General features: G+C 33.9%; 2 protein-coding genes across 3 annotated transcripts; one reads left to right on the forward strand and one right to left on the reverse strand.

Moving 5' to 3' along the window:
* The first annotated feature begins 1,043 nt into the window (after positions 1–1,043).
* Positions 1,044–2,254, forward strand: LOC149902601 (uncharacterized). Its single transcript, XM_090110299.1, has one exon. It carries the CDS (start codon positions 1,059–1,061, stop codon positions 1,794–1,796), a length of 738 nt encoding a protein of 245 aa, XP_089966425.1. The 5' UTR covers positions 1,044–1,058; the 3' UTR covers positions 1,797–2,254.
* Positions 2,255–3,567: 1,313 nt separating this feature from the next.
* On the reverse strand, positions 3,568–6,670 carry LOC149902602 (E3 ubiquitin-protein ligase TM129). Of its 2 annotated transcripts, none has more exons than XM_090110382.1 (5): positions 6,042–6,670; positions 5,778–5,907; positions 4,877–5,131; positions 4,466–4,596; positions 3,568–4,083 (listed from the first exon to the last, which is right to left on the reverse strand). In XM_090110382.1, the coding sequence occupies exons 1-5, from the start codon at positions 6,455–6,457 to the stop codon at positions 3,912–3,914; spliced, it is 1,104 nt and encodes a 367-aa protein (XP_089966508.1). In that variant the 5' UTR covers positions 6,458–6,670; the 3' UTR covers positions 3,568–3,911. The 2 variants fall into 2 exon arrangements, with proteins under 2 accessions (XP_089966508.1, XP_089966509.1); XM_090110383.1 differs by having other exon boundaries at positions 4,466–4,584; positions 6,042–6,669.
* Between the last annotated feature and the right edge of the window lie 3,675 nt (positions 6,671–10,345).

Below are 10,345 nucleotides of genomic sequence, written 5' to 3' on the forward strand. Positions count from 1 at the left end.
AGAGAAAGCGACTTTGTTTTATACCATGTATGTAGTGATGTAGTTAGAAATATATCGAAGATTATGGGCTTTCTTGACTGCTCCGGCGCTGCAGAACGTGGCGCTTGCCCCCGTGTACCTCGTTGCAGGCAGGAGGCTTCACTCGCCTTCGTAGCTTCGGCTTTTTGGTCGCCTTTGGCGACCAGCCTCAGCCACTATGGCTCGCTTGACTCTGCCTGCTCCTCAGCACACGCGGGCGCCACGCTCCTCCGCGCCTCCGACTTTTTTAATACACTCTAGTGTATGACAGACAAGTACCACGTGGAATCGGGGTGGACAGATTCGGTTCTGTGATTAACAATTTGTATGCAATATACATACAATAAAAACATTTTTTTAAATAATTATTTATTCAAATCTTGTATACATGTTTGATACAATTTACAATGGCAATGAATGGATCCATTTTATTTTTTCCACCAAGCGTCTCCACATATTCTATAATATTATCACCGAAGTTTGCTGGGTGGTTATAGTTATCTTTTTTTAAAAATCTTTTTACATCATGCCACTGGGACTCAAATGGGTCAGGGGCAACAAATAGGTTGTCTGGGTCTGAGTGATTAACTTTTTTATGAGCATATCCATATCCCCAAACAATCATATGCTCGCCAATAATCCATATGAATTGTTGTCCACTCAGCAACATGCTTTTGAATGAACTATGGTTTTTAATATGTACATTAAGACATTTGTTATCTCATTCAAACACAATTCTTGTAGTTTTGTCAATGTAACTCAAATAATTTTGAACATAATCTCGAAAATTTAAAAAAAATATTTGTCTGTAATTACACGTTTCCTCACGAAAAGCCGCTAATGTATGTTTCGGGGCATCATTATCGATCGATAAAAATTAAAATCGCGCCGAAATTCGTGCCGCACGTTTCTAAAGTCAACCCCCAGGTATTGTTAAGAACTTGTTATTATAAAATTTAGATATCTTAAAAAATGTTTATTGTTTACCGTCTATAACAGTGTATCATCCAAGCATTTGAGTTTCTTACAAGTTTTTAATTATGTTAGAAGCTGTGTCATCGAACCTACATACTTCAATTTTAATTATTGGTAAAAAAAAAACTCAATCAATCGTATTATATTGTATCTTGGAAGCTTTCACCAGCAACTCGTATCTGTTTTATAGTAGGTACCTAATAATAAATAATAACACTGTATTTTTTCCAACAGTTGCCGAAATCAAAAAGAAGTGGGGTAACTGTCGTGATTATTACTTGAAAGATGAAGAAAAATTGAAGGGTTTTAAAGGATCTGCTGCAAAAAAAAGGAAAAGATATGTTCACGCAGACATTTTAAGTTTCTTGGACAAAATAAAGAAAAACGAAAGAAACAATAAAGAAAATTATGAAACCGATGACTCTGAGGAACATGAAGATGAGGAACAATGGAATGTTAGAACACACAGAGAGCAAGAAGATATAAAAACGGAATATATACATATTATGGATAGTAATACATATGAAGAATCAAAAGCAAAAAAGGAAAAACCACAAACTGTACCAGCTGATATATTCAAAATATTAAAGATGAAAAAAAACACAGCAACTAAAGATTATGATGATGATGAAAAGTATCTTTTGAGTTTTTTAGGTGACATGAAAAAAATGACACACATGCAAAAAATTGACTTTAAGTTAGGAATGGTGCAATTACTTAAAAATATATTCACAGAAAATTCAGATAATTATTATATTAAATCAAACACCCCTAGCCCTCAAAGTAGCTATAATTCGAGTTAACTACATGATAGTAGCTTTCTCAACAGGGCTTGCTAGAGTGGTCAAAGAAAATTAACAATAATTTTCATACATGTCACATTTGTAAATAATATTAGAATTTATACATTTTGGAGATTGAAATGCTCTTCATAATAGATCTTCCTGTGGGAATGAGATATTAAACTCCTATGCCCAGAAATAAAAATATATCAATATTGCTGCATTGCGATGTGAAAAGAAGACAAACCAGCTTTATCTTTGGCATTTATAATATTACTAAGTATTAAATAAGGATACAAGAACCAGGCCATATATAGGCCAGCTGATTATATTTTCAATTTTTAGATCTTCTAGACTTGATGTGTCTACAACACTGGATTTAGCCAGCAGGTTGTTATTTAGTTGATCCGTATTTCACAACTAAGGAAACCGTCACATGTAAATAGGAATTTTTTCTTTTTAATAAATATTTTATTGTATGAAGGTTGTTTTTATTTACTTATTCATATTTATCTTAGAATATTTCCTTGAAATTTTTAATTACTTTTAATAAATTTATAGAAATAATCTTGCATTATACTTTCCTTTCCATATATCGAGTTCCTTTAGTTTGTTCGCATTTAGAGAATCAATCCAGTTCCAATCCAATTTCTTTTTTTTTTTTCATAGAGCCAAAACAAACAATGACCAATCTGAATTTTTAAACAACTGCCAGAATTTAGATTATGTATCCAGAGGGCCATGTTTGAATTCAGATTCTTATGAATCATAGGTACCTAATATCCGTAATATCTCTGTGGGTAATCTGATTTCCGGAAGTACGCCTTACCATAGACTATAGATAATATAATATAATCATCACACAATAATAAATTCAAAATACTCAGTTTTATTTTTCAGCATAGTTGCACGGGAAAAAAAATAATTGATACTTTTTAAATTCATTTTATTGAAGATATTTGTATGAATAACAATAAAAAAGAAAAGAAAACATTTTATTTTCTGTATATCAATAGAAGGGAGCATAATATATCTAGTCCTAAACCCGTAAATGGGGATAATTTTCTAAAAATAATATAAAATTTTCTGTGTCACATTTTATGACTGTATGGAAAGATGTACATTCTGAATACATAATATTAATTATTCCTGTTTGGAATTCAGAACATTTGTAAGTTTTATTGATCAGGGAATTCATAATCTGAATCTGACCTTAACAAAAAAAGCCATTTCAGATGTATGAAGGCAGCCTAACATAGATTAAACAAATTATACTATGTGAGCCATCAATTTTTATCAATAGTTCACATACTTATATAAATTTAAAAGTTAGGATTTAAATCTTGAGTTTGCTCTTGTATTTAAATCAATAGATTATAACTAAAATTTAAAAATCCACTTGAAAAATTTATAGGCATATATTTATTATTTTATCTAAAAAGATTACCTAACTAATAGAAATAATTGACTAAAATTAAAATACCCAAAAGAAATATCTTGGCTTCATTTCTTATCTTATGGCTTAAAGCTTGCTAAATAATCATAATTGTGAATTCTTAACTAAAAGTCTCATTAAAAATAATCTAAAATTTATCTTTGAATTGAAATACAAAATATAATTACTCCACTACTCTATTACATAATTATGAAAGTACATATGTAATTATATTTACTTTGTGCGCATATAACAACATGAACAGATCACACTCAATAAGTTAGCAAACATTACTGACATCACATTAGCTTTACATTTTGCTAATTATAATCAGATTCTATTCCTCATCAGTCATCAGGCTGTGATTGTCATGTAAACGTAATACAAATCCCAGATGTAATAAAATTTTAACAATGTAATCATAATAAGTATGTCATAATGATGTAATGTAACGTTGAAATTGTTCAATACACAAAACAGATGAGTGTACATTTAAAACACTGCTTTATCATAGTTAACCCATTGAGCCCCAAATGGCCCGATGGATTCCGGGGCCTGAGTTATTAATTGCATTAGTACTGCATTACACTATTCGTCCAGTATACATCCAACACATTACTATTCCCTAGTACTGCGATAAACACTTTCATTTGTTTCACCAATCACCATATATAATTTCCATCACTATTCACTACACAAGATCACTCGTTTGCCACGGGTTCGGTGGCTGTGCTGGTACAGAAGCAGACGTCGAGCAAGCAGAACACAGCTCGGCAGACGGGGCAGGAGCCCCGGGCCGCGAGCCACGAGCTTGGGGCTCCGGCCGCGCGGGTCGCCCACCAGCGGGCCATGCACGCGCAGCACCAGAGCACCCTGCAAATATAGCAATAGATATTTATATTATAAGCAATTGATTATTGTATGCATGTTTTACTTAAACTATCTCATCTTTAAAGGCAGTTACATAATAAATCCGTTGAAAAGTAAATAATATCTGTAAAACTAGGGTAAAAAATTAACACAGCTGCCTTGGGCTTTCTGGATTGACCAAGGATTATCCAGGACCATGGATTATTGATCGTAAAATTATTTGTAAAATCGATTTATTACTTTTTTGAGTTAAAACCACAAAAAAAAGAAATGAAAAAATCTTACCTAGATTATAATCATAATTGTGAATTCATATGTGTTTTCGTTAGTAACATATGTGTTTTCAGGTTCTCAAACTAAACTAGATTCCACACAATACACATACCTGCAGTTACATTGTTGGCAAGGTGGGGGCCCACCTTGGACCTCCTCGGTTGGTTCACAACGCTTGTTTATCTTCACCTCGGCCTGATTCTGCATGCAGCCAATACATTGTTCCAACTCCTGTTGAAATGACTATTATTTTTGTTAAGTTTATGAAATATAAATATAGTGACATTGCAAAAATTATTTTAGAAATGTCCATTTTTGGCAGTGATAATAATTAAAGCAATGAATTTATTTAGTACAAAAATCTAACAAACATGGCAACTTTCTTTTTCTAATTAAAGCCAGAAAAGAGTATTGTAGTCCTGTCAATAATAAATTTAAGCTTTGTAAAGAAAAGCATTCAATGCAAATGCTATATTGAAATATTCCCAAAACATGCATACTATTTCACATACACTTTTCTCACCTGATCCACATGGTAGACAGGATTCTGATCAACATGTTCCTTGAATACTTGCACGAATCTCTCAATGAGTGGTGGCATTAAGGATATATGTTCAGGAACGCGCACAGGCCTGTCAAGCCTCGGCTGTAACTCCCGCAAGGCTGCTGTAGACATTCTGAACACAAACCGTTCAATATCATCACGTAATGGGATGACTTCTATGTTTACAAATTGTACTTCTTCTTCACCAGTGGGTGTGAGATTGTGAGTATCAGTCTGTAATAAAAAATAATATGAAGCCAGGTTACACCTATACTTATATTATAAAGCTGAAGAGTTTGTTTGTTTGTTTGAATGCGCCAATCTCAGGAACTACTAGTCAGATTTAAAAAAAAAAGTTTGTGGTTTTATGAAACCACGGTAAAAGTGAAACTGTTCGAACGGTTCCGAACACTGCTTTGTGTAGCGCATGTCGCGTGACGGTCGGCTGCCGAGTAGGTATACCTACTCGGCAGCCGCGATACACGCGACATGCGCTACACAGACCAAAAAGTTTGAGACGATGTAATAAAAGTTTCACTTTAAAAAAAATTTTGGTGTTAGATAGCTCATTTATCGAGGAAGGCTATAGGCTATATATCATCCCATTAAGACCAACAGGAGTATGTATAAAAGTTAAAATCTTTTGAAACATTGGAATAAGAAAGTAACTTTTCCATATAATTAATTAACATAGTAATAATTAATTGCGTAATTTTAATAAGACATAGATATCTCTATCTATATAGAAGCTTAGAAATGTATCTATACAGAATTCAATAAGATATGCAAGTCTAGTAGTTTTCACACATTAGAAGCTACAGGTGGTTAGCATTTATTGAAATAATATTTCACAATCTAGATATGATTAATTTATACTTACAGCAGTAGCAACAAGGGTGCAGTCTGATTGTTTTATAATATTAACATGGTACTGGGACACTTTGATGACCCAAGTTTGTGTAGCTATAACTTTGCTAGTTGCACTTAGCGGTAAGGAGACTTTGTCCACCCTAAAAATAAATTATACATCATTAAATCGTATTTTAAATTATTTTTTTTACAGTGTTTTTAGACTATTAATGCCTGATACTACTCAGACACATTTGGTTGAAAAACTGAGTAGTAGAATGTATTTGTTAATTACCCTCGAAACTCAATATTAAAGTCAGCAGCCAGCACTCTCCAGTCTTGCCTGTGCCTCACGTACGGCATTAGCGCCTTAACCACAGGATGGTTCGTCTTGTCGTACTCCCACCAGCACGTCACAGTGTACATCATGTAGGCAGGGATCAGCGCCGTCGCAATTAAAGAAGACAGCATCCATTCCCCGCGTTCTCCGCCGCACCACAGCGTGATAACGTAACCCAGCGGCAACGACGCATGTATCAGCACTGTTATCGAAATCCTCTTCATGTGGTATTTAATAAAGTTCATGTTCTCCGATCCGAGAAAACTATCGAACACTTGCGGAATCGTAAAACCAGCGGATACGAACTCCGTAGGCGGATAAACGACGCATATCGAGAAAAGAATGTAAAAAAGTGTTATCAAAATATCCATTTTTTGTGGTGTTTTCGGCGATAACAATGGTATGTTATCGGTTTTCTGATATTATACACTGTTAAATTACAGGGAAGAAAGAATATTTATCATTGTGTTACGTTTACTGAAAATATTATAATTAAATATATTATGTTCATGATAAATTGTCAAACAATCACAACAAGTAACAACCACAAATCACCCACAAACGCACGAAACAAAAACTGAAAACACCACACGTATGACAATTATTGATATTGATATTATTGACAAATGACAACAGTCAAGTGTCAACTAACTTGAAAGATGAAGGCTTGCTTGAAAAAAATGTACCTAACTACCTACCTAATTTCTGTCAGACTGGCGGCAACGCACTGTTGCACATCTTCCATCTTTTTTAATAATTTAATAATCGACACGTTTGAATTGCTTCTGCAAGACTTGACAGTGCAAAATGGCATTTTTAGCGGAGCACTCGCAGGCGTCCTTTCGATGTTTTACGAATACGCAGAGTGTTTGTAATCGATTACGCAAGTAGTTTTTATGAAAGCATAAGATTTTTCGATTCGAATAATCTTATACCTCGGCAAAAGGGGAAACGCCTGCGAGTGTTATCCATTGCTTGATGATCTAAGGCAAGAAGCTTATATCTAATACACTGGAGATTTCAGTATGAACATTAACTTGTAACAAGAAAATATGACCTTGAATGACGTCTGTATGTTTTTCTCCCTTTCACACCTAACTAACTACCTAGGTGTGAAAGGGATAAAAAACGTTATTCCAAATTTATTTGTAAGAAATTATGACATCCTTATTCTTTATTTATTCTAATCATATCTATTCATTGCATAAGGTTTGAATAAGCAAGTTTTTATTTGTACGGCTGTTAAAGGGCTGATAGACGTAGGAACTTTAAAATCGCGGTTTTAAAGTTCGCGTACTTACTCGGCTCGACGTCGGTGACACACGTAGAGCTTGGTCAGTAGCTTCTCACGTGTCACCGATATCGGACGTCACTTTGTCATCAACGGAGGGAATTTTGTGTTATTCAGGAATTATATGTATTATATTATATCCATAAAACTAAAAGCAGAAGACGAAATCAGCAAAAGTGGGTGAAAAACTGACTTTCAAAAAAGAGCGTTTATCTCACGTAAATTTGGTGAATTAGCTAATACGTGAAGAGAAGAAAGACTTGCATAATTGTTTGAGGATGCCTGCGCCGTTATAAAATAAAAATAAAATAAATAAATAAATAAAATCTTTATTTTGCTTTAAACATGGTATTCAATGGTGATACAATTATATTAATAAAGCACAAACATGTTCAGCCAATACAAGCATGCAAAAATAAAATAATAAAATAATTACCATAGGAGTTAATGGTGCGTTCGGGTTGAACTTTCCATGAACTCCTTTGTGGTATAGAAGTTTTTTCATTAAGCCAATTAAGAAAATGTTTTCTAAATTTATAATCATTAGACGTCTTTAGGTTATTTGGCAGATGATTGAATATTTTAACGGCCATCCCCACGCAACTTTCCCTGTATTTGACGATACGAGGGTTCTCTCGTAAAATTAATTTATTCCCTTCGTGATCTCGAGTTTAGTTGGGAGGATGCTTTAAACAAACTACTATTTCTAAAAACAAACATACACAGTTCAAAAATATATAAACAAGGTAGGGGTAATAAACCAAGCTTTTTAAATAAGGGTCGACATGATTCAGTGGGTGCTATTCCACAGATGGCTCTCATGCATCGTTTTTGGGCAATGAATGCTCTATATGAAAATAACACCTTATAATAGGCTAGACAGGCTAGGCTCGCGGCTCGCGGCGGTGACAGACGTGCGAGTGAAGGCGGGTTACGAGCAAAATTTCAAACATGTTGGATCGTCAACGAACTTACTCGACGGCTTTTAAGTACGCGTACTTGGGGTGATACACGAGCGAAAAAGGTCGTCGAGCCACAAGTTCGCGTACTTACTCGTACGTCTATCAGCCCTTTTAGAGATGGATGGATTTATCCTTAGATCATTAAGTAATGGATGGAGCACGCTGGCAAATGTTCTAACTAAACTTTCTGCCGGTTTTGGTGCGGGGAGGGTAACTCACACTTTGAAACACTATCACACATTCACAAAAATAATTTGTGTCTTTACAAACTCAAACTATTACAAAATGGACAGACTAGCATGTTTTTGCACACATACATCGATTACACAGAAAAATCTCTATACATATACGTAATAATACAATCGCTCTAAAGGGATGTAACCATATCGATATTACAAAAATAATAATTTTGTTGAAATTAGAAATAACATTAATATTATATTCATAAAAAATACTACGCAGGTCATTTGTAACGTTTTCATCATTATTATATGCATACGAAAAAACAATAAAACGCCATTTTATTTGTATTTGAATATGTATTTATTCAACACATCACATATTATATTCAATAAAATAAATATCGGTCCAGAAATTTTTATTATTTCTGTACCGAGGTGTCCATTCTGATTTTCTCCCACAGCATTCAATCCACCTTAGCCTTAAAGCAGGATTTTTTGTAAATCTGAAATATACGCAATATTCGTACATACATATAAATAAAGTAGCTGCTCCGCGCGGTTTCACCCCCGTGGCTCCACTCCTGTTGGTCGTAGCGTGATGATATATACCTTCCTCGATAAATGGGCTATCTAACACCGAAAGAATTTTTCAAATCGGACCAGTAGTTCCCGAGAATAGCGCGTTCAAACAAACAAACAAACAAACAAACTCTTCAGCTTTATAATATTAGTATAGATTACATAATAGAATAATTACAAGATTAACATTACAAAAAAAACGGCTAAATGCGAGTCGGACTCGCGCACGAAGGGTTCCGTACCATTAAAATGTTCTGCCAGTTAAAAGTAACCGAGCGTAAATTTTAATAAATATATACAAGACTTACAAAATAAACATTATACTCCTTTTTATGCAGTTGTGTAAAATTTTAATATAATAAAGAATTAATCTCATCTCATTTCAAATTATACTTAGAAATTAAATATTTTTTTATCGACGTTCAAGTTAAAAGCAGTCCGTCACTAAGAAAGTCGTAAAAATTAACGACCTTTTAAGCGACGAGTTTTTAAATTCAACTCTATCACTAAGTTCATAAAGATTAAATTTGAATTTCTCTTCAAGATAGTCTCGCTACATCACTTTATAGTCTCGTGGGGAGTGCGGTTCAATATCGCGTTCTAAATTCAACTTTATCGCTTAGTTCATAAAGATTAAATTTGTATATTTTCTCTTCAAGATAGTCTCGCTACATCACTTTATAGTCTCGTGGGGAGTGCGGTTCAATATCGCGTTCTAAATTCAACTTTATCGCTTAGTTCATAAAGATTAAATTTGTATATTTTCTTTCCATGATAGTCTCGTGAGGCCGCATCAATGATCGAGTACACACATGACTCGATTATTTGTCTTGATCATATCGCTAAACGATACATCGACGATTATTAGAAATTGCATTTAATTAGAAATGTACGTTAAAAAAATAAAAAAATATACACAAATGAAAGGTTATTCCATCTTTTTTAATATTCGACATGTTTGAATTGCTTCTGCAAGACTTGACAGTGCAAAACGGCATTTTTAGCGGAGCACTCGCAGACGTCCTTTCGATGTTTTACGAATACGCAGAGTGTTCGTAATCGATTACGCAAGTAGTTTTTATGAAAGCATAAGATTTTTCGATTCGAATAATCTTATACCTCGGCAAAAGGGGAAACGCCTGCGTGTGTTATCCATTACTTCATGATCTAAGGATTTATCCATGAAATAACAATACCTGTGGAATTCAATACTGATTTTTCCATGAAAAAAAAAAAAGAAATGTC

This window comes from Colias eurytheme, chromosome 15, assembly GCF_061535395.1.
Source record: "Colias eurytheme isolate Ceu_HAF_F1 chromosome 15, ilColEury1 Martin Lab GWU primary, whole genome shotgun sequence".
Lineage (NCBI taxonomy): Eukaryota > Metazoa > Arthropoda > Insecta > Lepidoptera > Pieridae > Colias > Colias eurytheme.

What these genes read in the sequence shown, in the direction of transcription:
- LOC149902601 (XM_090110299.1), top strand. Translation starts at nt 1,059, where the DNA reads ATGTTAGAAGCTGTGTCATCGAACCTACATACTTCAATTTTAATTATT.
- LOC149902602 (XM_090110382.1), bottom strand. Translation starts at nt 6,457, where the DNA reads ATGGATATTTTGATAACACTTTTTTACATTCTTTTCTCGATATGCGTC. An exon ending in TTTAATATTGAGTTTCGAGG is followed by an intron (nt 5,908 to 6,041) that starts GTAATTAACAAA and finishes ATTTATTTTTAG; the next exon opens with GGTGGACAAAGTCTCCTTAC. An exon ending in GCACCCTTGTTGCTACTGCT is followed by an intron (nt 5,132 to 5,777) that starts GTAAGTATAAAT and finishes TTTTTATTACAG; the next exon opens with ACTGATACTCACAATCTCAC.